Here is a 27,520-nt window from a genome sequence, read left to right as displayed (position 1 = left end):
GCCAGATGGCTCCAGGGGCTTGGGGGTGGAAAGTACACAAAAGGGATAGAGAGTCAGGGTTAAAGCACTATAAAGCTAATTAGTGCCTGATAGCATAGCCTTTGACTACTTTTCAGCCCGGCACAAGCTCTTAGGTTAACACTTCTCATTCCTTTAATCACAGAGATTAAAGATACCTACTTCCCTTTCTATTTAAGCACCAATTGCCTTCAAGGGGGAGTAGTGATGTGGGTGGCAAAGAAAAAGAGCATCCCCCCTCCCCGCTTTTGTACTCAAGGTGAGCAAACAGCTCTTTTATGATTACTACTAACCAATAGGAAAATATAAAAAGGCTTAAATAAAGGCTCCTTCCTAAAATACTTTTCCCATGTACCTTCTTTCTTCCTAAATGGAAAGACATTGCTGTATCCAGATATTCATCAGTTTTTGGATCAAAATTACAAGGAAAATTGAATGAATTTGGGCTAGCATATAAATTTCATTAAGTGGAGACCCTTTGGTTAAAGAGCAGAATCTGCTGGGCAGGGAAGAAAAAAAGGAAGAGGGTAAGAGAGATGACTGCTTATCACGGTCAGCTTTTTCATGGAAGACTTTAGTGAGGGACTTTCCAAGAGGAGAGTGAGATATTCTAAGTAGCAACATTTAGGAAGAAAAGAGGAGGTCCAGTGATCTCTGGACCAGCTCGCCACAGAAACTGGTCGCAAGGAGTCACTGGCTTGGAACTGGGTAGGCGAATGGGGAATTGTCCATACAGTACAGTCAGAAAGTATCTGGATAAAAATTTCTGGAAGCTGAAGTCTTCTTTATTGACAGAATCAACAGAACATTAGTGGCATTTGTCCATAAGGTCCAAACTTAGCACATCTGACATTCAAATTAGACCTATTTAAATGTGTCTCCTCTTGATTTCTTCAACTTTGTACTATGATGATTATCTGTACAAAGGGGTTCTAAATTGAAGTAACCTCATTCACATCACCCCTATTCACTCAGTTTGTGGAGACAGACAGCTTGGTCCAAATTTTTAAAAAAGTGATAGGCTAAAAGACAAAAAAAATAGTCAACTGCAATAAGCTACCAGGCCTAATCAAAAATCGCTTAATATTATTCATTTTCTTCTTTGAACATTTTGCTTAAGTGCTTTATTAGAGCTACGAGCTCAGGGTTCCCACCACGTGCATCAATTTGTTTATAGGCTTTAGATTCAAGCTCTTTAAGAGTACTCCGAGTGTATTCAAAAGAACCTACATTCTCAAGATAATGTACACAGTATTTTTTAATATCTACATTTTCGGTTCTCTGGCGCAAGATATTCTGCACCTGGGTGCTTTCAGGCCTCGACCAAATAGCGTGAATGGTAGGGAATGAGAACTTTCCCTCTGTTAGATCTTCACAAAAGCTTTTGTTTTCACTATATTCTTTGGAGTGTAGATTAGCATAATCATCCCTAATTTGGAAAAAGAGCCCAAGTGTATTAAGTAGTGGCTTTAGATCTTCTTTGTAATCAGAGAACAACTGCATGAGACCTACTGCTAACCCAAATAGTCCACCTGTCTTTTGCAGCACCATCGCTTTATATTCTTCTTCAGTAGGACAAGTGTAATTATCCCTCCAATAAATGTCTAGACCTTGTCCCTGATGGAGTTCCAAAAGCTGGTGGGTAAAAAGCTTCACTGCATCTGGGTGATCAAGGGTTAAGACTTTCTCTAGGCCAAGAAAATATACATAATTGGCAGAATTGATGACAGATGGAATTCCATAGATGCTGTGTGCCACTGGAAAGCCACGTCGGAGTTTTGAGTTGTCTTCGATATCATCAATGAGCAAACTGGCATTATGCAACATTTCTGTCACTTCAATGATAATCTAACAAAAAAGACAAGTAACAATTTCATTTTATTTGAGCTACTCAAAACAGCTTATAAATACTTAACAGATTATGAGAGTCTCAGGTTTCTTAGTTTCTGCAATGAATAATTATTTAGCAACCTCAATATAAAACAATACACGTATGCACATTAAACTCAATTAAGAACAAGGAGTATTTTATGTGACATCTATTAATTTGTCAGGGATTAAGAACGAGGTTAGATTTGCCTAAATACCTGTAGCTTGTCTTCTGGAACTTTTAGCCAATGATTAAATGCCTGTGAAAGTTTGGTTCTCACTTGTTTACCTGAAATTAAAGAATAAAATTTGGTAATAAAATTAGTATTTTGGCTATTAAAAAAACATTCAGAAACTTCCTTGCAAACTGTTCAGCCTTGATGAATCCAATCCCATCACTGCTGGGCCCCTACTGCCCCCTCTACCAAAACTCATTCTAAAAGCTCACAGCCTTTCAAAATTAGGGCAGGCAAAGAGATCCTAAATTATTCAAATAGCCCACTAGTAAGCCCACTCCTTTCATCTTAACTTGTATCAACAATTTTGGAATGAAATGGGCATTTTAGGAACTATGATCTAGTTCACTTCTTTTTTGAAAAATAAGTCAGTCTAGTCAGTGGCAGTTAATTAGCACTGTGTTACAGAGAACTATAGGTATTTGTAAGGAAATGTACTTTGCTATTGAATTCAATAAAATCTCATAATATTACCTCTTAAAATTATCTACCATTCTTTTAAATTAAGGTTTTAGAGATTGTACAACTCTGTTTCTTTCCTATAAAAAAATGAGATGACCATTCCCTGAAGTATTCCCTTGTAGCACCCCAGAGCAGTCAAAAGTTAATCTCTTTATTTTGACTAGGGCCATTAGTTTTTCAATATTATTGTTTTCTTACATGGAAAGCTCAAGGGGTCTTTGGGTAGTGGTTATCAATAGAAGTCATTTTAGCCCAAATATAAAGGAATGGTAGATAAAAACCCCAAACAGTTCTTTTAATAATGTTCTACGAGCTTCCTCCTAGAGTGACTGCATAGTAACATCCTAATTTCAGATGAGGTTTCAGAAAAAAGTTACATAAAATGTTTCAGTGAACAAAAACAGCATTTTCTAAGACTATCTATGTTTTCTCTGTACCAATCACCCAAGCAAATGAATACATAAGCTCTCATCACATATCCAAATGAAAGAAAGTTGCACTTTTTGTGAGAAGTCTAAAAGAGAAGGATCTCTTAGGGTTCAAGAAGCAGTATGTTCTGTCTACTAACCTTTAAGGTGAGTATGGTCTGGGGGGCAGCTATATACTTTATACTTTTGATCTACTTTCCAGTTTAACAAAGGCCAATCTGAGCTATACTTACAAAGCACATCTGTGTAAAGTAACCCACATTGCTTTAAAAAACAAGTTCAGAAGATGAAGAACACAAAGAATCGATGTGGAGCCACATTTTCCCTTCTGCTCTAGAATGTACATAGAAAACAGAATAAATGGCTTAACTTGCAGGTAATGCAGTTGTGTTTTAATATTTTTTATTCCTTTAACCAGATTCTGGGGTCTGGACTGATTTAAGGCCCCAAGAAGTTTCTAACAGGTGCTAGTCATAGAGATCCCTCAAAAGTAAAAGAAACAGGGGCGCCTGGGTGGCACAGCGGTTAAGCGTCTGCCTTCGGCTCAGGGTGTGATCCCGGCGTTCTGGGATCGAGCCCCACATCAGGCTCCTCCGCTGTGAGCCTGCTTCTTCCTCTCCCACTCCCCCTGCTTGTGTTCTCTCTCTCGCTGGCTGTCTCTCTCTCTGTCAAATAAATAAATAAATAAAATCTTAAAAAAACAAACAAAAACAAAAAAAGTAAAAGAAACAAACAATAATTACCTTTCCTCTTTATTTATTTTTTTAAAAGATTTATTTTAGAAAGAGCACGTGAGTGGGGGTAGGGGCAGAGAGGGAGGGAGAGAGACAAGCAGACTGTGCTGAATGCGGAGCCTGGTGCTAGGGCTTGATCCCATGACCCCAAGATCATGACCTAAGCCGAAGTCAAGAGTCTGATGCTCAACCGAGCCACCCAGGCGTCCTCAATTACCTTTCCTCTTTAAAAGACCTTAACATTACTGACTCCTGGCCTGGGGACCTACACTAAGGCAAATAAATAAAAGTCATTTGACTTCACAAATTTCAGAAAATCCCAATATTAATAATTGTTAATTATTATAATTTCTTATTAGCAAGAACCACTTTCCAACAGAATAAATGGTCTGGCCCACCTTTAGATAACTTTAGGAACTCTGAAGTTCTCTGCGAAAAATAGGTTTATTATCCATAATGCAATTTCCTATTTCTTTTTTTTTTAAGATTTTATTTATTTACTTATTTATTTAATTTATTTATTTGGGGGAGGGGAGGAGAGCACATGTGCAAGCAGAGGGGCAGAAGGAGAGGGAGAGAATCTCAAGCAGACTCCTCGGGGAGTCTGATGAGGGATCAATCTCACAACCCTCAGATTGGGATCATGACCTGAGCTGAAATCATAAGATGGAGGCTTAACAGACTGAACCACCCAGGTACCCCCCCAATTTTTTAAAAAAAATTTTATTTAAATTCAATTTAGTTAACGTATACTGTATTATTAGTTTCCAGGGTAGAACTTATTGATTCATCAGTTGCTCATTACATCAAGTGTCCTCCTTAATGCCCATCACCCAATTCCTCCACCCCTTATTTCTTTTTAAAGATTTTTGTTTTGTAATTTATTTTTTAAAGATTTTATTTATTCATTTGAGATAGAGAGGGAGAGAGCATGAGCGGGGGTGGGGAGGGGCAGAGGGAGAGGGAGAAGCATTCTCCCCACTGAGCAGGGAGCCAGACACAGGCTCGACCCCAGGACCCTGAGATCATGACCTGAGCCAAAGGCAGACGCTTAACTGACTGAGCCACCCAGGCACCCCAAAGATTTTTATTTAAGTAATCTCTACACCCAAAGTGGGGCGTGAATTTACAATCCCAAGGTCAAGAGTCATGTGCTCCACAGAGTCAGCCAGGTACCCCATAATTTTCTATTTCTTTAGGAAAATCTTTTGAGGTTATATTCTATAATGGATGCAAGATTAATTTGATTAAAAAAAAGTGAGATACCTAATGAGAGTTTTAAATGTTATCTAATGGCTTAAAATACTACTTCAAGATAATGAGGATTAAAAAAAATGTTACAGAAGTTCATTACACAGTAAACATCATTACTAAAATGTAGCTACAGACAGTCCTTGCTTTGCACAGTAGCAGAACAGGAGACACTCTTCAGACTCTACAGCACTGATAACTGGCATGTTTTACCATAGCCCAGTTTTAGCCAGTGTTTGCAAACTTGTTACAAAATAAGCCCAAGAGATGGGTAGAATGCAGGAGAAACCACCTCATGTTTCTCAGTGGGAGACCCTGAAGTAAGTGTAGTTACTAACTGCTGAATAAGTATCACTCAAAAGAGGTCTTTTGGCTTTTTCTTTTTCCGGGGGAAAAGGGGGTGTGGGTAGGGTAGAGGGAGAGAGAGAATCTGATCTTACCACCCTGAGATCATGACCTGAGCTGAAATCAAGAGTCAAGATGCTTAACTGACTGAACCACCCAGACACCCCTTGGCCTTTTCTTAAATAGCAGGTACTTTTCCTTCGCACTGTTCTTCTTTTGTGTTTTTTCTTTGATCCTTTTTTAAAGATTTATTTTTTTATTTGAGAGAGCATGCATGCATGGTGGGGAGGGGAGGGGAAGAAGGAGAGAGAGAAGTGGGCTCCCCACTGAGTGCAGAGCCCTAAAATGGGCCTTGCTCCCAGGACCCTGAGATCATGACCTCAGCTGAAGTTAGATGCTCAACCGACTGAGCTACCCAGGTGCCCCCCTGGTTAACTTTCCAAGCTGTACTTACAATCATTGTTTATGCAGTTATATATCAATAAAAAGCAGCACCATGCTAAGGGACGTTGTCTGCCCTGGGTGTAGGCAATAAAGAGGTTTACCATCTGTAATGAATTTAAAAATAGTAACAGATTGGCTAGTTTTTTAAAAAGTGTATATCTTCTTTGTCCTTTGGATCTTAAGGATTTCATCTTTAATATGTTTGGATTTTAACATATAAGAAGGATTTTATTATTTTTTTGTCTCTGGAATCATCATAGTGGAAGGTAATTTATATCAAAAAAATTTAGGATCCTTTTATATTGCTTCTATTGTACTATGGAGTATCTTTATGCTGTCCATTAGATTTTATTTAATAAGTTTTGGTGAGTTATATCAGACAATATGGCTGGGTATAATTTGAGTTGGGGAGATGGTTCCCTCCATTCTTTTGAAGCACTGACATTAGCAGGTACGTGTCTCCATTTAGGTCTGCCAGAATAGAAAGGACACTAATCATGATGGCTTCCAAGATGTAGCTGGGGAGCTACCACTCTTCTGCCTTTGTAACCATATTTATTCTCTCCAAGCTTACTAAGAATAGAAATACACAAAATACCACTGTGGTGTGCCCATAAAGAAAGGTGTGCACTTTAGAACAGAAATGAAAAGATGTTTATTATGGCTGAGTTGAGAACATTACTGGTCTATAGGTTCGCTATCTTATGGGCTAAATAGGTTTTTATGGTTGTCAACTAACATCACCTTTTACATAATTTCCATAAGAAAGAGCATTCCAAGTTTCAAGTAAGTGGTTTACGAATGAATTTTTATTACAAGAACCCACACTTATTATATATATGAGTTTTAACTTGCTATTATCATTTTCCAGACCAAGTTAAAAAAATAGCAAAATAAAACAGGCATATACATGTGATTAGGCAGGTGTTAATGTAAGAAGCCATGTTCAGGTGACCCATCTTTATATAGGAATAATGTGGGCTATGTTTCCAAGTAATGTGACTTAGAGATGCATTACTATTTGGCTCTTAAAGGAACTAGTAGCATAAGAAATGCAGTGTGTGCGTGATAGTAGAAAACATAAATGTGAAAAGTAGAGTGAAGCTTTTTGTTGTTATATGTATTGGCATAAAAGCCCCTGATATCTAAATAGTGGGGAATAGGAATGTGTGGCATCCCTAAAGAATACAACCTCCAATGACATACTCAAATGTTTTCAATATTTTTTTAAGTTATACTGTATAATTGGACATTTTAAAAATGCTTAAAGTGCTTCAAGAATGTCCCTTTTAAGAACACAAAACTAAAAAGTTCTATTTGTCATTTTTCTTATATGTATCACCTTATTAAATAGGAAATCTTAAGAGCTGTTAAGTCTAAACTTTTCTGTATGCTAGCATTTGAATGACCACTACTCTATAACAAGACTCCATATGGACCATAACTAGACAGTTACCTGGTAACTGAAGTAAATACTTATAGGGTTCTAGAAGAATTCTCTGGACTGTTTCTTGAGTCTTCTCCATTGTTTTTAAATTTCAAAGCTGATCTGTGAAAAAGGAGAAACATAATCTTAATAACTAAATTAATTTTGAGTTTCAAATGCAAAGTAATTTATATCTCAAGGTGTTTTTGTACAGGTAGACTTTCAGTTTTGTTTTATAAGAAAATTCTACATATATGAAATCTTGAAACATGCTAAGTGAAAGAAGCCAGTCACAAAAGACCGCATATTATATTCCATTTATATGAAATGTTCAGAATAGGTAAATCTATAAAGACAGAAAGTAGCTTGATGATTGCCTAGCGTTGGGGCAGCAAGAATAGAGAGTATGAAGTTTCTTTCTGTAGGGATTAAAATATTCTAAAATTAGATAGTGGTGATGGTTGCACAACCCTGTGAATATACTGAAATGTATAATTTAAATGGGTGAACTATATGATTCGTAAATTATCTCTCGTAAGAAAAAAAAAAAGGAAAATCTTCAAGTGATTTTATTGGTCAGAGTATTTACCTGGTTTGTAAGTGATTTCCTTAGTTACAAAGCTCATACTAAGCCTTTCTTATTTTACTCAACCATAAAGGCTTAAATTGTTGACATCAAATCGATGACAAAACAAATCCACAGAATTAGATACTTCTATATTTGATTACATAAATTAGTAAAGCATACTTTTTTCAATGAGCATTAAGATGAATAAATTTTATATACTTAAAATGTAAGGGGAAAACTTCTCTTTTATACTTTTTTTACAATCAATCCATTTCAGAGATTCTAATTTAAGACATGCATTAACTTGAATGCAATTATCAAAAATATTACCCTGTATACACACACACACAGATACACACACACAATATTCCCTTGTAGTGATTTATTATCTGAGTTTTATATTTACTTCGATATTTCCTAGAATACCACTCATGGTCTTCCTACAATCCTTCTTTACTGTTGAATCCAATCCCTACTTGGTTTCTTTGTATCTTTCTATTTTTATTTGTCCTTATCTTTTCTAACTGCTCTGACATCTTGCGCACATTTTAGGTGGTTTCTTACCTTTACCTGCTTTCTTTGCTTCTGTAACAATCATTTGGTCTTTAGGATCATGAACCAAAACGACTGAAAAATGTAGTTTTTGTAATCTTCTCTTGAATGACTAGGTGAAACAATCTTAGGAACTGAGCAATCCAGCAAAGGAAATCATCTTAGCAATATAACCTCAAAGAGAAACATTCCATGTGGAAAAGTTTTACACCTGCCTGAACTGATAATTAATACCCAGTACGTCACAAGGGAAAAAAAGTTCAGAAAATATTTTGAAATTATCTAAAAATTAGTAATCTCTTATCTATACTGTTTAAACTTTGACATGTTACGTCATTCTTAAGAGATTAAAAAAAGAAAAGATGAGAAGCAGGAAGAATAATCACTTACATAAAAGACTACTGAGCAGAATTAGAGGTAGGATAAACAAAAAAGGCATCTTTTATATACTTTTGCATTTAAAACAGTTGGTAGGCATCTCTTCCCAACTAGGTTGAGAGCAATAATCCTGTTTATCTTTTTTCACAACCTCCAGAACACATTTAACTTGAAAATCAGTGAGTCCACCTTTCAAGAACTCTTTTTCTCCATCTGGAGACAGGTATACTCTTGCCCAGAAGTTAGAGCTAACTAACCTTTGTTCCAATTCTTAAGGCTTTAACCGATGCCATTAAAAACCAGAAAATAGTAGTTATTAATTTTTAAAAAATATCTTAAGAACTTTCACTTAACAAGTAAGTGAATTAATGGTCCTTTCCTAGAGGATGTTTATACACAAGTATTCTCAGTAGAGGGAAAACACAGGAACCTCAATTTTTCTAGGTATTGAAAAGTAATCTGCTTTATGTCTTAAGTTTCAGGGGTTCTATACACTGTGGCCTATACCCTACGGGCTTCCCCCCCCTTTTTTTAAATGCAATGGTATTCTATTATGGCTGGAAATTTCAGCCATCAGGTACTAGACTCAAATATAAAGAGGCATTGTGTTACATGAAATCTACTAACCTGTTTTTAGATTGAGTAACTACAGAATGCCTCTGTGAGAGTGTCTGAAACTACTCACTTTCAAAACTGGAAAACTGCCTTTAATTTGTTCATACAATTGATGGATGAATACTAATATAAAAATAAATTGTCCCCTCTGTGTGGACTACTACTGAAATAATCTCCTGGTTGCGCTCCCTACATTTGCCCGTCTAATCTAGACCTCTACTCTTCAGCCAGTGATCTTTGCAAAATTCAGATCTGGCTCTATTTCCCAAAAGATTGAGAACCCTCCGAAGACATCCCTTTGCTCTTAGGTAAGAACAAATCTCCTTAACGAACTAAGGCTGGGCTACTCCCCCCCGCCCAAGCTACAGTACTTCACACTTTATCTCATTATTATTGTTGTTGTTGTTATTATTATTATGTTAGTTCTTCACACTTTAAAAGCTCCCTCTAGATACAAGGCTATCCAGCAATTTATTCTGCCTAGAACGTTCTTTCCTTAGTTAACGCCTGCTAACCCACTCTCAGCTAGAGCCTCACTCTACTTCCCTTAAGCCAAATTCCCTATTTTAAATCATCACGTAACTCTCCTTTGTAGCACTCACCACTGTTATCAATTTCATTTCACATTCACTTGTGTGTCCATTTTAGTTCATAGCTATCTGTACCGTTTTTCTATATGGTAGGCGCTCAACAAATGTGTGAAGGATTGAACGAACTAACGGAAAGTGCCTTCTAACGCATTAGAGGATGAAATCAGGGCATACACTTGCAATATAAAAAGTTAAAATACCGTGCAAGTTTTTTTTTTTTAAAGGGAATGATCGGGTTTCAAAATTGCTAAATAGTGACATACAAATATTAAGTGTAGCTGTGAACTCAGAATGAATCCTTCCACTCAAACTTCGGGAGATGATAGACCCGAAGAAATTTGCCCGAGCTACAGGCAGTGGATTTAAATAACTTCAAGGCAGATTTTTAACAGAGACTTGGCAAAAGAGCTTCAAGGTGCTGCTGTGCACCCAGAGCCCGCAGAGTCGGTGAGGTTCCTGCTTCCTCTCGGCTCAGATGCCCCCTTCCGCCTTACTGGGTCACCTACCGCTCCTCCCCTTCTCTAGCAAGCATGGAAAATTCATACACAATCCGGTTCAGCATCCGGGTCCTCACCCTCCTTTCTTTCTTTCCTCTCGACCCCGCCTTCCAGCCTCCCCCGCCCTCATTCCCATCCGGGTTTCCCCCGGCCGCCACCACAGCCGCTCACGGTTCGACGGTGATATCACAACCTTCGCGCTGCCGGTCCGGGAGTAGTAGTACCCAGCATCAACTTCCCACTTTACAGTTCAGACCAAGACTCCGCCTCACGCCTACATGGATCCCTCCCCCTACTTCACTACAGAACTCTCCACCCTCCTCAGCCGCCAGCGACACCGCATTACTCGGTGCAAGAAAATGCGCCATCCCGGTCACACTGCGCAGGCGTCGTTGCCGCCTCCCCTCTGCTTTGTCGCCCCGCCCCTTCCCCCTCCCCCCACTTCTTGTCTCATGCAGACGCGGGGCATTGCGGGTCTTGCAGTTCTCCTGGGGAAGGGTTTGCGCATTGGCCCCAGAGGTTGGACTACACTTCCCGGGAAGCTTTGAGGCGTAACTTTCTGTTTCCATAGAAGTGGTGGGAAAATGGCGTCGTTGTTTGTATCTCGGGGACCAATAAGAATAGGGTATGGGCGGGTTCTAAAGGATGCTAACCAATCCGAGGTCGTCTAAGAGGCCATCCGGGAAAGAGGTAGGGGAGGGGAAAATATCTAGGGGAGGGGAGAAAGAAGGGAGGGGGGGCACTTGGGGTGGGGGGGGGGGGAAGCGATGTTTGCCCGTCAGTCGAGTCCGGAGTGAGGAGCTCGGGCGCCGGAGCGGAGGGAGACTCTTGAGCTTAAGCTTGCCGCCGCCACGGCCACCGCCTGGACCTTTGCCCGGAGGGAGCCGCAGAGGGTCTGGCGCCGCCGTCCTCTGGAGGGCAGCGCGATTCGGGGCCCGGACCTCCAGTCCGGGAGGGATTTTTCGTCGTCCCCCCCTCCCCCCAGCGAGGGAGCCCGAGCGGCCGCCAAACAAAGGTACCAGTCGCCGCCGCGGGAGGAGGAGGAGCCGGAGCTTCAGCCTCAGCAACCGCTGGACCCGCCGCCCTTCTTCCCCCATCTCTCCCCCGGGCCTACTGGTTTTGGGGGGGAGTAGGGGAGGGAACTCTGGACGTGCCAGGGTCAGAGCTCGCCTCTGCGGAAGGTAGGGGCATTTTCTGAGGCTTTTGCGGTCTCGTAAGGGGGTCCTTTCGGGAGTCACCCGGCCGGGCCGAGGAGCAGGGGACGATCGCTCGGTGGTCTCGCCGGGCGCCCGGATTCGGGGCCTCGGCCTCCCGGGAGCCCCCGCCCCCGTGCAGTTGCCGAGTACGAGTCGCCCCCCAGCCTGGCGGCCGCACACTCACCGGTTTAGCGGCTCTGGGCCGCGGTGGGGGGCCCGGGCCGGCGCGGGGGGCTGTGCTGCCTCCCGGCCCCTCGGTCCTCTGGCGGTCCCCGCGGCCCGGCAGCCGGGGATCCCGCTTGCACTTGTCTGGTCTCCGCCTCGGAACGGGACGTGAGCAGCGGCTGTGCGGTGGGTCGCTCCTGCCCGCGGCCCTCCGGCCCGCTTGGCCTCACGCCGCCCCCACCCGGGGCCCCTCGGGCCCGGGCCTGCTCCGGCTCGGACGCGGGGCTGCGCGACCCTCTGGGGCGCCGAGCCGCTCGGCGGGGCCCAGAGGCCCTCGGGAACGACAGCCGGCCCCGCGCCGGCCCCCGGGCTTGTTGTGAGTTTCTTCTCTGACAGAAATGGCGTCATTGTCGGAGACGGGAAACTCCGTCGGGTCCCGACAATGGGGACGGGAAGCTGCCGAGCTGTGTAGGTGGCTGGGTTTGCGGGGCTGGCGAGGCCACAGGGAGCCCCTCATCGGCGTTTCGTGGTTCGGGGGCTGACGTCCGCTAAGGCTCTTTCTTCGGGGTTCAGGCTTCGCTTGGTTTCCTCCGCCTCCGCCAGTGCAGAGGGGTGCCTGTGGTGTTGACTGGGTGTCTTTTGTTTCTCCTCCAGGTGCAGGTGAATCTGGTGTTTTCGAGGGGATCGCGGTCCCGGAATCATCATGAAGGTAAGATTGCTTACGGAAAACGATCTCTGGAGTTCTAGAATTGGGGAAGTAGGGGGGGTTTGATCGAGGTCGTGTGTGGGGCCTCCGAGGTTTGCCGAGGAAGGTGTGTTTGGTGGCTTGGTGCCCGAGCCCCTTTCCCGGGAGACGATGGGGGTCAGCTGGTGTGGCTCTCTGTCGGCTTTGCGGTGGAGTTGGGGCCACTTACAGGATGTCGCACTGAGCATAATTCTCCCATATAGAACATCTCTTTTTGCAGTGTGAGACAGGAGTAACTGCATGAAATAAAGTGTTTTAAAGGTAAAACAGAGAAAGCAGGTCAAGTAATCTGACTCTAGAAACTGAACTGTATTGTGGTTCTAGCGATTACACTGCTGAAAGAAAATCTCGTTAATTGTGTGAGCAGTACTGTGAATTTTTAGCAGAAGACCTATTTGGTTAGCCCTGAAAATAGTTTCCATTGAAAGATTTTTAAAGAGAATCTTCATGATCTTTACACAACTCAGATAGCAGTTTTTCCTTGTATTTTCCTGGAATTTAGGATTATATGGTTTTTTGTTTTTTTCTTTGTTAATCCATTTAGTCTGTAAATTGTCAGATGTTGTGATAAAACCAGTGTGGATTGATGTGGAAAACCCATGACCAGGTTCCTCTTAAATGTAAACATGTTAACTGAATGGAGGATAGTGTGTAAAAAGTAGAATTTACTTAGTTGGTGGAAGAAATTATGGCAATGAAAGTAGAAGTTGTTTTCTTTAGAGACTATGTAATTGAATGTTGTCATTTTTTAGTACATTGGAGAATAGAAAGCCTTAGATATCTGACCTGTTTAGATTCAACTGGTGGAACTTAGAGACTAGAGATATTTTTCATCCATGACAATTTCATAAGTGCTTGAAAAGGTAGGGTGTGTTCACAAGTAGAGAAATGCATAGAACAGTATGTGAAAATGTAAACGTTGTTTGCTTTTGATAGTTCCTTTGAATTATTTGAAAACAAGTTTTTTTCTCTTCAGATTGACTGCTTTTATAGTACTGCATCTAAATGAAAATATGTAATGTTTGTGTTCATGGAAGAAAGTAAAAAGCTGTGACTACTTAAATATTTATCAGCTATACAAAGTAATTAAGTTTAGGCTAGTTTTTCTTTTTTCTTTTTTTTTTAGTTTTTTTCCTTCTTGTGTTTGGGGTGCTATAAACTACCTGACACAGTTTATATCTGTTGAATTCCTGTCTCACCTTCATGTAAATGAAAAAAATAATCAATCATGTTTCAGAGACGGATCCCTTTTGTTAGTCACAGATGCTAGCTATAACTCTGACCTGTGTAAAACAGTGACAAGTGAATTTGTTAGGAAAAACCGTGTATCTTCTTGGTGTTGGGTGAGAATTTCTTAAGAAAAGTGTTGGGTTGAATAACATATAGTAAATTCAAAAGCTGAATAATAGAGGATTTAGTCTGTGATAGATAGTGCAGTCTGTCATAGTTCCCAGTGTAGTGCCTGGCACATTTTTGGTACTCTGTTAATGTTTGATTAAAAGAAATGTTGTAAGTTGAAGGTCCTTAAGATTTAACCTTTCTTTCCTTTTCTGCCTTTCATTTCCTTTTTTTTTTTAACTTGTGTGTTTAAAAAATGAAAGTACGTTGGAAACTTTAGCCTTAAAAGTGTCATAATATTAGGCAAATGCAAATTTTTTGGTATCATTTTAGAACTACTAATTTTAAGTGCTTAGCATTTCCATTAACATTGCCTTTTTAAGAAAGGGTACTACTAATGTTGAAAGGAAGGAGTTATTAGTAAATTTCTAATTTTATACAAGAAGAACTTCCTGTTATTGTATGTATAGTGAGTCTTCTTATTGGGAGTCTACTGATAATCAGCAGTACTACAATTAGCTTATTTCTTATAACTTAATTTCTTACATGGTGAACATTGAGAGGTTACCTATGGTTGGTATTTGCTTTAACAAAGTTGCAATTCAAGAAGTATTTAGTAGTGGTTATATTGGGCTCACATTTTCTCTTTTTTTTGTGTTCCTAGTTTCTAAATTGTAATGACAACTGAGCTATAGAAGGATTTATGCTATTTATCAGATCTTACCAAACATATTTGTACTTTGAAGCAAGCTTTTAAGTTTTTATTATCTGTTTTATTAGTCACAAGAAATTTTTACATTTTATTAAGTGACAGTGTATTGATGTCATTGAAAGAACGTTTAGTAATACTTTTCTGGTTATTGCTTTAAAGTCCCAAAATAAAGAAAAATGTATATATCATTGTAAATGTTACATGTTTTAGAAACAATTTTGCTGTAGTACTTCAAGAGTTTTTTTAAATAAAGCCCCTTCACTCACTAGTATATTCTATCTTGTAATATTTTTGCACGTTGTGTTTTTGAGAAATAGCACTGTAACACAAAAGCAGTTTTGTTCTTAACATAGGTCATGATGTTGGGGTTACGTTGGATTTACTTTTTATACTTTCTATAGATCTTTCAGTGTCAGTGATATAGCACATTTTCAGGAAATCCTAGGTTATTGAAAGTTAGTAAATGATTCCAAGACTTAATTATGTCAGATTCATTTCCTACTTTTTTCTAACTAAGACTGTTTTTGTGCTTATACATTGTGCACGTTATTAACATCTCTCATTACATAGCAGTAAATTTTCAAGTGAAGTGGGAGAAGCTGGAGAGGCTGGAGATTTCAGAAACTTTATGGGATAAGTGATTTAGATGGTTGTGCTTAGAATCTTGGAGAGATGGGCTTTTTCAGATAGATGTATCCTTCTCTTCTGTACCACTGATTTTAGAACACATAAAAATGATGGATTGATTACAAATGCCCTTTGCTTGTGTGAATGTTCTCACTCCCCTGCCCCTTTCCTCCCGCCTTCCTTCCCCCTTTCCTTTCTGTGGCTCCTCCTTTCCCTCTTTCTTTCCCTTCCTTTTCCCCCCATTCCTTCTTTTTCTTCTCTTCCTTCTTTCCTCTCCCTTCCTCCGTCTACCCTACTCTCTCTACCCCCTTCTTCTTCCCTTCTTTCTTCCTCTTCCCTCTTTCCTAAATCATTCAACAACAACCCTTTCCATGCATCAGGCAGTGTGGAATGAAGGTGAATAAGCTATCAGATCTGCCCTCAAGGAACTCACAATTTAGTAGAAGACACAGAAAAATAAAGCAGAACAGCACATATTGAATTATAAGAGTGTTGACTGCAGTATACAGTAATTGTGGTAAGTGCTGTGGGAGGACAGAAGAGGACATCTAAATCAGAGTCATGGAAAGTTCTCTGGTAGAATTGACATCTAAGCTGAGTGTTGAAGCTTTCATTGGGCAAAGAAGGGTAGAAAGGAGTGTTTGAGACAGAAAGGGGACTACATGTTGGAAAATGGAAAAAAAACCAAAATCGTGTATTTGGAAACTGTTAGTTCACTGTGCCTAACTTAAAGCATGATGTGTTTGGGATGGGAATAGGAGGGCAGTGATGGGAGAAGGCTAAGATAGGGAGTTGAAAATTTTCTTGAACGGTACATGGAAACACTGAAGGTTGTTAGAAAGGAGTAAAGTTGATGGATTTATATTCTGGAGAGGTCACTTTGGTAGTATTGTAGTATGTCATAGGGGAGATACGAATGGAAGATCTGGAGATTACCGGTGAGAAGTCCAACTGAGATGTGGGTAAGGGCTTGAACTAATGCAGTGCGGGTAGATATCCAGGAAATAGAATTCAGGACCTAGTAACTCGCCCTAGGGTGGGAAGAAGAAATTTCTGTCTTGGGGCATGAGCTTGATATTATTGTCATCTGAAGTATGTTGGCATTGAAGTAAAGATGTTGTGCAGGGTTTTGAGTATTGAAGGGACCTGTAGGATGTCCACATCCTCTAGTTAAAATGTAAGATTAAGAGCAGGTAGGATGAAGAGAAATCAGAGGCTTGGTTGATTCAGTGTGAATGTTAACTCATAGTTAACTTTTAATTGTATTATTTGAGAGCATTTACATCTATAATGTGCCATATGTATTTTGTCCTATGAATTTGTGGTCTTTTGATGAACAGGTAGTTTTGTAAAACACTGACTTGTGTTCTGTCTAAACTGCTAATTCTTTGTCTATTGTAATTTTTTAAAAAAGCATGTTGGATGAGTACATATTTCACGGAAGAATGTGTTTTTGCTACTTCAGTCTGTGAATTCAGTCACCGAAGAGGTAATTGTGTGCCCTCTGTGTACCAGACATGCTTCTAGGTATTGAGGATACAGCAGTAAACAAGAGTTCTTCCCCTCATGGAGTTCACTTTAAATTAGGATACAGAGACACCAAGCAAAAAAAAGTGATAAGTGCTGTGAAGTAAAGCAAAATCAAGATAAGAGATTACAGTGACAGAAGGTGTTAACTTTAGATGAAGTCTAATAAAGGGCCTGTTTTTGGAGATGACATTTAAGCATCATGCGAAACAAGTGATATAGTGAGCCAGTCAGTTATCTGGAGGAAGAGTGGTCTAGGCAGAAAACACAAGTGCTAGGGTCCTTGGGAGGAATGTTTTTGGCCTCTTTGACCTTGGCATACCTTAAGGAACAGAGCTGGAGTGGCAGGAGATGAGGCTAGAGAGATCACAAGGACCAGTAGAGTATAGGGCCTTGTAGGCCATGGGAAGGACTTAGAGTAAAATCTGAGTGTATTGGAAGTCACTGAAGGGTCTGAGTCACTGAGCAAGAGAGTGAAGTGATTTACATTTTTAATTGATAACTGCTGTTCAGAGAATAGACTGTGGGGGAGCAAGAGTAGAAGGAGGGGCACCAGTGGCCAGGCTGCCAAGTTAGCTCTGGTGAGAGATGGCAGCGGTGGACCAGGTATGAGAGGTGGGTGTGTTGCAGGTGGGGATGATAGGATTTGACTGGATTGGACGTGAAGAAAAAATTCTGCTTGCTGCTACTTATGGTTGACTAGTCCCTCCCCTTCCCCTTTTAAAATATGTTTTCTGTGATTAGTTGGTGGATGGGATTCCTAGCATTGAATGAATACAGACGAGAAGGCATTCCCAACTCTCCCCTTATTAGTGAGCCATGAACATTGAGCTGAGCAGTCCTTTCCGTCTGTTTTTGTTTTGTTTCGTTTTTGAATTTTAGGAAAGGAGATAAAATTCACCCTTTTAAAGTGTACAGTGCAGGGGTGCCTGGGTGGTCAGTCGGTTAAGCATCCGACTCTTGATTTCGGCGCAGGTCATGATTTCACGGTTGTGGGATCGAGCCCTGCATCAGGCTCCACGCTCTCAGCAAGGAAGTCTGCTTGAGATTCTTTCTCCCTTTGCCCCTCCCCATACTCTCACACACTCAAGCTCTCTCGCTCGTATGCTCTCTCTCAAATAAATCTTTAAAAAAAATAAAGTGTACACTTCAGTACTTAGTATTTTCACAAGATTGTGCATCTGTCATTACTGTTTAACTGCAGAATATTTTGTCTTCCCAACAAGAAACCTGTACCTATTAGCTGTCACTGCTTGTTCTCCTCCTCCTTTGTCCCTCCCCTGGCAGTCACTAATCTACCTTCCTTCTCTAGGGGTTGCCTGCTCTGGACATTTCCTATCAGTGGAATCATACAACATGTGGCTTTTTGTGCCTGACTTCTTTCACTTAGCATAATATTTTCTTTTCTTTTTTTTAAGATTTTATTTATTGTTGCGAGGGAGTGAGCGCAAGTGAGCACAAGCAGGGGGGAGGGGCAGAGGGAGAAGCAGACTCCCCACTGAGCTAGGAGCCCGATGTGGGACTCAATTCTGGAATCAGTCCTAGGAACCTGTAGGATCATGACCTGAGCTGAAGGCAGATGCTTAACGGACTGAGCCATCCACTTAGCATAATATTTTCAAGGTTCATTTTGTAGCATGTATCAGTACTTTATTCCTTTTTATTGGTGAATAATGTTTCATTTAATGGATGTGCCACATTTGGCTAATCCATTTATTAGCTGTTGGACATGTAGATTATTTCTGCTTTTTGCCTATTATGAATAAATGCTACTATGAACTTTTGTATGTAAGCTTTTGTGTGAACATATATTTTCAATTTTCTATGGTCCTAGGCGTGGATCTTTCTGTTTTCAGGGTAGTAATACTATCTTTGGTAACCCTGTTGAGAGCTGAGTGTTTAACTTCAGATCCTTTGTGCCATTGTATCACATGGCCACCAAGGATTTGGACACTTAAAAAATTTATCAGACATTTATTGAACACTTATGTGTTGGTCTCTGTTCTAGCCATTTAGGATGTATCAGTGAACAAAACAGAAAATCCTGGCCTTGTGGATCTCACATTTTAAGGTGGGGGGGGCAGACAAAGAGGAGTAAACATCATCTAATGTATTAGGTGGAAAATAGTATGGAAATAAGAGGGGAGCTGGATAAGGAGGGTAGGGAATGAGGGGTTGGGACAGGTTATAGCGTTAAATAAGGTGGTCAGGTATGTATATTGAGAAGACAATTGCACAAATACTTGACTGAAGGAGGTGCAGGAGTTAGTCATGTGGCTTTAAAGGCAGCTCAGAGGCCAAGGTAGCTGGAGTAGAGTAAGGAAAGAAGAGAACGGGAGGGGTGGGTCAGACAGATAAAGGGGATGCAGGTTGGGGGCAGAGCAGATCAGATCACCTAGGACCTTGAAGGCCTTTGTTAAGGATTGTGGTTTTTACTCTGATGGAAACAGAGTTTTACTGTGATAGAAATAGAGTTTTACTCTCATAGGAATTCTGAGTTTTGAGCAAAGGAGTTATGCAGTCTCATTACAGAGTGGCAGAGTTTCATTATATTTTTAAGGGCTCACGGACTGCTGTGTTAGAAACAGGCTGAAGGCAAGTTGAAGATAGAATAGAAGCTGACCAGTTAGGAAGCTATTTTAATAAATGATGATGGTGGGTTATTGGCCACCACAGTGAGGTAAGTGAGGAGTGGTCAAAGTCTAGATCTGTTTTGAAGGTAGATCCAACAGGAGTTCTGGTAGGATTGAATGTAGAGGAAGGAGAGTCAAGGAGAACACGAAGATTTTTTGGCTGAATAATTGAAAAACTGGCATTTAGGATGAAGTTAGGGCTGTGTAATTTTTGGAAGTAGCATTATATTTTATATTTGTGAAAAATGCTAACTGGTGTGTTGCTCTGTGAAATATGGCTATAAACAAGATACAGGTATGCTATATTAAGTTTTTAGTAATAGATAAATTTAAAACGGTGGCAAACTTTTGTTCTAGATGAGTTGTTTAAAAATAAAACTCCTGGGGCGCCTGGGTGGCGCAGTCGTTAAGCGTCTGCCTTTGGCTCAGGGCGTGATCCCAGCGTTCTGGGATCGAGCCCCACATCAGGCTCCTCCACTAGGAGCTTGCTTCTTCCTCTCCCACTCCCGCTGCTTGTGTTCCCTCTTTCGCTGGCTGTCTCTCTATGTCAAATTAATAAATAAAATCTTTAAAAAAAATAAAATAAAACTCTTGCCTTCCTTTTGGTGTCACAGAACAAAGATGTTTCTACATTCATGAAAATTATGATCTAGTATTCTATATGACACAGTGAGCAGTGGAAACCATAGTCCTAGTCATCTTTTGATATTTAAATGTTGTAGATTGTAGAAGTTATGGATTTTGATAAGGCCTCTAAAGAAAGTGTGTCAGTCTTTTTTCTTTTCAGTTGGGCCTCCTTTATCTCTAATGGACGTTGAACAAAACAAGCTATAACTAGTTTTTGTTCCCAAGATAATTGAAATATTTTCATTTAATTACTATACATCAAAATAAGACTATGCATATTTGTTATCCCTTTAACTACTAATCGGTGTGTTTAACTTAATTTTAAAAGAGAACTTTTGTATAAAAATTAGACATTTCTGCTTTCAGAAGTACTGGAAATTCTGACATTCAAGTTTTCCATGGAAGATAATGTGTTTTTAGAAATCTGATCATTTTCATACTAAGATTCAAGATACCATTCAGGTTTGGGGAGGGAAAAAATGAGATTATAAAAAGTATATGATCTATGGGGGTCAGTTGACAGAGACAGAGAAGCCAAACTTCATGTTTAAAGTTCTATGCTAATGGTCATATTTTGGCTGGTAAATAGAAGCAAGGGACCAAATAAAAGACAAGAAAAAAGGAAAGTTTTAAAATGACACATATCTTACTTTGAGTATAGTTCCCAGTATTCTTTATTTATTTATTTATTTTTAAAGATTTTATTTACTTATTCGACAGAGAGAGACAGCCAGCGAGAGAGGGAACACAAGCAGGGGGAGTGGGAGAGGAAGAAGCAGGCTCCCAGCGGAGGAGCCTGATGTGGGACTCCATCCCATAACGCCGGGATCACGCCCTGAGCTGAAGGCATCCGCTTAACCGCTGTGCCACCCAGGCGCCCCCCCCAGTATTCTTTAATCAGTATTTGCTCATACTCTATTCAGAAGGTCCAAGTATGGGCTTCAAGATTGCTATGAATCTCTTCTCTCCCCAGAGTTATGTACAAAATTTCATATAGCCATAAACTTTCTTGGGAAGATGAACCACAGCTTTCATCAGCTTCTGAGTGGAACCTGTAATACAAATATTAAGAAACACAGCTTTGTGGTATCACCTGTTAGATCTGTTGGTAATCATTTTAATAGGAATAGTTGTTTGTTTGTCCTTCTGATCTTATCCTTAAACAGGTTTACTGGTTATTAGTTATTTTCTTTCTTTTCTTTTCTTTTCTTTTCTTTTCTTTTCTTTTTGTTTTTGTTTAGATGACTGTACAATCTGAAAAGAGTTTTTATTTTTGAAATGTTAGCATTTATGTGAAATGCATATATAACTTAAAATATTTCACTTTTTGAATTTCTAAGAAGAATTTGAATTTTTTTCAGTTATAAATAAATAGTTTTTGATTCATGGAAATATTTTATAAAATAATTTTAAAAGGTTGCTCTAAAAATCTGAAAGTGTAGTTTTTAGCATGCTGGCTTTACTTATGAAACTATTTATTGTAAAAATTAATGTATCTTTGCTCTTTTTCCTCATTCAGTTATTTGCCAATGGGGTCATCCAAAGCAAGGATAATATCTAACTGTATATCCAGATGTACTTAGCTTTAGGATACAACTAGAGATTATATTACTCTTGCTGGTGTGAGTGTCTTTCCAGCTTAACATTGGTGTTCGCAGTCAGGTGGTACAGAGGCTGATTCTCTGGACCATTATGATTTCTATGGAAGAAAATCTTACAGAAAATAGTGTATATCACTTTAAAAAAAAGAATTTATTTATTTATTTGAAAGAGAGCTAGTGGGGAAGAGAGTATGAGCTGGGGGGGAGGGGCAGTGGGAGAGGGGGAAGTAGACTGCTAAGCAGGGAGCTCGATGTAGGACTTGATCCCAGAACCCTGGGATCATGACCTGAACCGAAGGCAGACTCAACTGACTGAGCCACCCAAGTGCCCCTATAGCACTTTCAAATGATAAATTTAGCTGTCATTAAGAGAAGAATAATTCTGTAATAGCTTTATGCTACTAAAGTGTGTCAGATTATATGTAGTTTATCTTGGGTGGTGGTATGGATACTTTATATGGATTTATTTAAGCCATTTTCTTCTAATTTATAAATAAGTTTTTGGCAATGTGACTTAGCTCTAGGATATCTGAAGTCATGTGTCAACACTTTGCCAAGGAACAGTCTCCTAATTTGATAATTTTATGAGAGCATAATTGTAGATACCTGTTTAATAATTTTTTTTGAAAATCACTCATTTTTTAATCATTTACTTTAATAGCAGAAATGGAGATTATAAACCACAAGACTTTGAGCAAATGGCATTTAAAGAAAAGATTCACTTTATACCGATAGTAAAAAGCTATACTTGAATATGACTATAAAAATCATCTTTGTTTAGTTAAAGTGCCCAATAAACAGTGTAAATGATTAAGAGCATATGGCTTGGAAAGAGAGGTCTTGTTCCCAGTACTGTCTCACTCTGTTCTTTACTTGGCTGTTGAAGTTGGGCAGAGTTATTTATTTTTGCAATGAAAGGAAACATCAGTTTCTTTCTTTTTTTTTTTTTTTTGTAAAATGGGGATAATAATAGTTGCCTTACAAAGTTGTGTAAGTACCAAATGAAATAACATTTAAGATGCTTTATACTGCACTCGGCATAATTCTGAGCAGTCAATATGTGGTAGCTTTATTATTCCCATAAAAGCCTGTCACTTCTTTTGTAAACTGATAGAGTGAAGATTCTTTAATCAAGACTGCTTGGAATTCAGTTGGGACTCTCCTACCTACCCAGGTTGTGGGCTGTTTTCTTAAACCTTCTAAGAAGACTGGTATCCTTGCCTTAAATGAGAAACGTTTGTAGTACTTACCTCATGGGGTTATTGGGGATGATTAAATGTAATAACAGGTTCTATTACATGGTAAATTCTCAATAAATTGTAGCTATTATTATTAGTTCTTTGGAAAGAATGTGTGGACTCTTGTGAGTTTCAGTAGGCTTTCAGGGTGATATAGTCACTCTCATCTTTTTTAACTTAACAGTTGATTTGGAAGTTTGGTGGAAAAGTTGTAATTTTGTGACTAAGGTTAAAGTCTGTTATTTTTGTCTTTATGAATTTCTTAAAAACAGAAAATTTAGGGGCACCTGGGTGGCTCAGTCAGTTAAGCATCTGCCTTTGGCTCAGGTCATGATCCCTGGGTCCTGGGGTCCAGCCCTGCCTCTGGCTCCCTGCTCAGTGGGGAGTCTGCTTCTCCCTCTGCCTGCTCCCCCTGCTTGTGCACTCTCGCTCTCTCTCTTTCTCTCTGTCAAATAAATAAATAAAATTAAAAAAAAAAAGAATATTTCAGGGAAGGGGAAAACCAGATTTCTTTATTCTAAGAACTCTTTGCTTCCATTTCAAACTTTTATTTTATCCCAGCCGTCCCTTCCTGATGCAGAAGCTTCTCTTAGTAAATATAATACTTGTCCTCTCTTCTAATTTGCTGCTGGTCAGATGGGATTCTTTCAAGGGAAAAGTAAATTTTACTTCCAAGCCTAGAGGTTGTTATTGGATTAGGCGAACCACTGGAGATATTTATTTTCTGGATAAGCATCCACCTCTAGCCTTGCTTATGTAGGGCAAACATTTTTTTCTTCTCTTGATCCGATCACTGTTCTGATGTGGCAGTTAGTCACCTGAAGCTGGTCTGGCATCGAGAGCCTGCGGGGGTGGGGCAAATGAGTGATGGGGCCCTGCCAAGCCTGTCTCTACTCTAGAGAGGAGTAAAAGGAAAGCTGAACAGGCCTGAAGACAAAGGAGCTACTATTGCTGTCAAAGTTTAAATGAGGCAGCTTGGCTTACGCCTATTTGGGAGTTTTAAAAAAAATGTAGCTTTCCATTTTTTCAATTTTATCTTGGTAAGGGTATCTCACCAAAGGACCCATCTCTATTTTTTATCTAAATATCCTTGCTAGAAGTTGTTAAGTAATTTTAAGAAAAGCTGTTTTGTGTCTGAGGGCTTTTGATGCTTAGTCACCTAATTTTGCTTTACCCTAACTTGGAGACCTATTTTTCTAAACTAGTTCTATTCCTAGCAAAATTAAATTAATAAGTTTTTAGGGCACCTGGGTGCTTAGTCGGTTAAGCGTCTGCCTTTGAGTCAGGTCATGATCCCAGGGTGCTGGGATCGAGCCCCACGTTGGGCTTGCTGCTTAGAGGGGAGTCTGCTTCTCCCTCTGCCTTTCCCCGTGCTCATGCTTGATCTCTCTCTCTGTCTCTCTCTCTTTCTCAAATAAATAAATAAAACATTTTAATAAATAAATTAATAAGTTATTATAAAAGCAATACAAGTTTGCCATAAACATTAAAAATTACAGAAATCATAAAGTGAATAGTGAAAGTCATTATGTTCCTCAGTCTCACTTCCTGTGGGCAACTTGAGCTAACAGTTTGGGTTATGTATTCTTCCATACCTTTTTCTTTGCGCATATACATTTACAAAAGAGGATTTTTTTTGTTATGCTTGGTTTTTCAAAAATGGGCTCATACTGTAAGTATTGTTCTGTAACTTTTAAACCGTCCTTCTGCATTAGTACATGACAGCTTTGTCATTCTTTTTTGATGGCTTTAGCAAGATTTTATTTGCATTTAATATGCTGTTTTCTCTACCACCAAATGATTTGTATAGGACACCACTATGTTTCTTTAGCCTTAAGTTTTGGCGAGTATGTAGATACCTCCTTTATAGCAGTGTGTAGCATTCAGTAGGTAATCAGCAAGTATTATTAATTTATTTGAATATCTAGTACTGCTAGGTGGTGAATAGTCCCAGTCTTCTATAGCATTTATGACAGCCCCTCATGGCCCTATGGATTATTATTACAGCTACGAACTAATATGAAATCTTACTGGATGAGATTGCTACTAAAAGGTAAGCTGTGAAGTTAGCGAGGGAGCATCCCTGTGCTGTATGGCTGCTGCTAGAGAAGCTAATGCTATTCTTGGGATCCCTAGTAGCATTTATTAGAACGGTTAATTTTAGGACAGGCTGCTGTAGGCAATGACCCCCACAGATGCTTCGGGTCAGAATTTGTGGTTTAGAAAGGATTTTTTAACACTACCGTTAAATGTTTTTAAATGGCACATTATGTTTTTAAAGTTTGGTAATCGTTAGTTATTTCTTATAGTATCCCTTTGAGGCAGGTCAGCAGCATTTTTCCTTTTTTATGGTTGGAGAAGCAGATGCAAAGATGTTGAGTGATTTGCCCACAGGCACACATTAAACTGATGGCAGAATCTGTTCTCTTGTTAGTAAACTGAACCATGCTGCCTCTCTGCTAGTTATAAGTGAGTAATAAAGCTGTTTCCATTTGGTGACCTTTTGATGGCTTTATGGAATAGTGAATATAGTTTAGAAACCTTTTACCTACTTTCTTTATTGGAACAAAATCCTTTTAAAGCTAGAATTTACCTGTATCATGGTATTAAATATTTTATGTAAATTTATCCTATTCTTTTAAAAATAGAAATAAATCATAGGAAAACATATTAAAATGAACTGCAGTGGGCTTAGTTCTTCTGGAAGAACCTTTACTGGTTTGAAAATTAGTATTGTAAATTAGAGGAAAATGGTACGAGGCTTTGAAGAGTTAATATTTTATAGTAGGAGAAAAATGAATCCTCAGGTTATATTGCCAAGTAATTTTGAGTGGAAACAACTGTGGCCTGTAGAGCTAAAAGAGACTTTCAAAGATCCTTTGGCTCTGTGGATTTAGACCCCAGCTACTGTAGCAAGTGACAAAATGGGTTACCTAGACTAAAAAACTACAATCTGGGCAGCATCCCTAAAGTTATAAGTTTTCTTGTCGATTGGAAACATTCTCTGTTTACTTGTTTGGACTTGATTCTCTTTTTCCATTCCCTCTCCCCCAGTATAATAATAATAATAATAATAATTTTTTCCTATACGCAACCTTTTTTCTTTCTGGTTGAAAAGAATTCTAACTGTAATCTTCTTGTGTTGATAGAAGGAGATCGTGGGGAAGTTTTCAAATAATAGACAACATTTGTAAAAAGATTTAATGGAAGGGATCATAGCCAGAAAATTATATATTCAGTTTTGGAGTGTTAGGACAGATGCTTTGCCATGAGTTATAAGTATGTGATAATAAGTAATGGTTAATCCTTATGTACTTTGGTAATTAGCACAATCCTGTGTTTTAATAAACATATAATTTCTAAATACAGTTTTTACAGCTATAGGCGTATCCCATTTATCCCAAAGTCAAGCTGTCATCAGTTTTTGTCTTGTTTTGAAATAGTATTAAAATATTTATCACACAACCTCTGCCCTCGTTGTGTTTTTCATGACATCATCAAATTCATTATTATTATCATGATGATTTTGCTACTACTTATTTAGTGCTTAATATGTGTCAGACATTTTCTACATTTTAAAATGTAATTCTCAAAAAAATGGTGAGAGGTACATATGAATATCCCTGTTTTGCAGATGAAAAAAGTAAGGCTGAGGAGATTATGTAATTGACCTAAGTAAATTATGCCACTAGTAAGTGGTAAAGCTAGGTTTTAAACCTGAGCTACTCCAAATCAGAGATCTTACCAATACTCATACTGTTCTGCCTCTCGTTTAACATACATGTCTTTACTTAGATGTCTGGTTTGCTTAGTCCACAGATGACTTAGAAGTATCCACTTCTTTATGAGTTGTGAGTGTGTGTGTGTGTTTATGTTTATGTTTGTATGTACATGTAAGGGTATTGGGAGAGGGATTTTGAAATGGGCACAGTGAGCACTGGGATTATTGAAGAAAAAGAAAAGAGAGACACTTTAAAAACTGAGACACGCGAGTGTATTCTCGTTTAGTAATCCTTTCTGTTTTCACATGTGGACCTTAAACTATCAGGTTTTAATAAGTTCCATTTTTTTTTAAGTTTTTATTTTTAAGTAATCTCTATACCCAACATGGGGCTCAGACCCACAACCCTAAAGGTCAAGAGTTGCATGCTCTGCCACCTGAGCCAGCCAGATGCCCCTGTTCCTTCTCTTTATGGAACCAGGGAAGCGGAAGAATTTAGAAAGGTCCATTAAATTTTCATAAAAAGTAGGATCGTGTTCTGGAAAGTATAAATTTCACTTATTAAAAAAATTCTGTGCAATACTTCATTCTTCCTTGGTACTGGGCAATAAATTGCTGTTGTATTTTTAAAGTATATTTTAAAGTTCAGGAGTAATTACTATTTAATTTTCTTTAAGAATCAAGAAACTTTTATGTAAGAGTACACAAGTTGAATTTTGAGGGATTAAATGCGACCGAGGTTTTTATAGCAAATCATTACTAAATGTTACTACTTAGGTTCTTTATAAAACTAGTAAATTCTTGCAGAGCAGTGACAGATTTAGGTTCCATATTTGTTTCCTATTGCTGCTGTAACAAGTTGCCACAGATTTGGGGCTTAGAACAACACAAGCTTATTATTTTGCAGTTCTGGAGGTCAGAAGGCAGAAATGGGTGTTGCTGGACTGCATTCCTTCTGCAGGCTAGATGGGAAATGT

General features: G+C 39.2%; 2 protein-coding genes across 11 annotated transcripts in view; one reads left to right on the top strand and one right to left on the bottom strand.

The window, feature by feature from the left end:
• Positions 1-781: 781 nt before the first annotated feature.
• Positions 782-10,810, bottom strand: GGPS1 (geranylgeranyl diphosphate synthase 1). 4 transcript variants are annotated; one of them, XM_026504132.4, is made up of 5 exons: positions 10,585-10,803; positions 8,346-8,507; positions 7,244-7,336; positions 2,106-2,176; positions 782-1,866 (listed from the first exon to the last, which is right to left on the bottom strand). In XM_026504132.4, the coding sequence occupies exons 3-5, from the start codon at positions 7,311-7,313 to the stop codon at positions 1,105-1,107; spliced, it is 903 nt and encodes a 300-aa protein (XP_026359917.1). In that variant the 5' UTR covers positions 7,314-7,336; positions 8,346-8,507; positions 10,585-10,803; the 3' UTR covers positions 782-1,104. The 4 variants fall into 4 exon arrangements, with proteins under 4 accessions (XP_026359917.1, XP_026359919.1, XP_026359920.1 ...); XM_026504134.4 differs by having other exon boundaries at positions 8,346-8,467; XM_026504135.4 differs by lacking the exon at positions 8,346-8,507 and having other exon boundaries at positions 10,607-10,810.
• A 332-nt stretch (positions 10,811-11,142) lies between these two features.
• Positions 11,143-27,520, top strand: part of ARID4B (AT-rich interaction domain 4B) — a 147,128-nt gene continuing 130,750 nt past the window's right edge. For 5 of the 7 annotated variants that reach the window (XR_008958096.1, XM_044386045.3, XM_057308846.1 and 2 more), the window contains exons 1-2: positions 11,178-11,428; positions 12,429-12,483. Coding sequence is in view for 6 of the 7 variants with exons in the window: in XM_044386045.3 (XP_044241980.2) it covers positions 12,478-12,483 (6 nt within the window). In the remaining variant the exon portion in view is untranslated. Of the gene's footprint in view, positions 11,595-12,428; positions 12,484-27,520 lie in introns of all 7 variants that reach the window. The other 2 variants (XM_026504137.4, XM_026504138.4) reach the window with 2 other exon arrangements.

This window comes from Ursus arctos, unplaced genomic scaffold (assembly GCF_023065955.2).
Source record: "Ursus arctos isolate Adak ecotype North America unplaced genomic scaffold, UrsArc2.0 scaffold_7, whole genome shotgun sequence".
NCBI lineage: Eukaryota > Metazoa > Chordata > Mammalia > Carnivora > Ursidae > Ursus > Ursus arctos.
This window is presented reverse-complemented; position numbering and strand designations above follow the sequence as displayed.

What these genes read in the sequence shown, in the direction of transcription:
- GGPS1 (XM_026504135.4), bottom strand. Translation starts at nt 7,313, where the DNA reads ATGGAGAAGACTCAAGAAACAGTCCAGAGAATTCTTCTAGAACCCTAT. An exon ending in GTATTTACTTCAGTTACCAG is followed by an intron (nt 2,177 to 7,243) that starts GTAACTGTCTAG and finishes CTTTAATTTCAG; the next exon opens with GTAAACAAGTGAGAACCAAA. An exon ending in TTCCAGAAGACAAGCTACAG is followed by an intron (nt 1,867 to 2,105) that starts GTATTTAGGCAA and finishes CTTTTTTGTTAG; the next exon opens with ATTATCATTGAAGTGACAGA.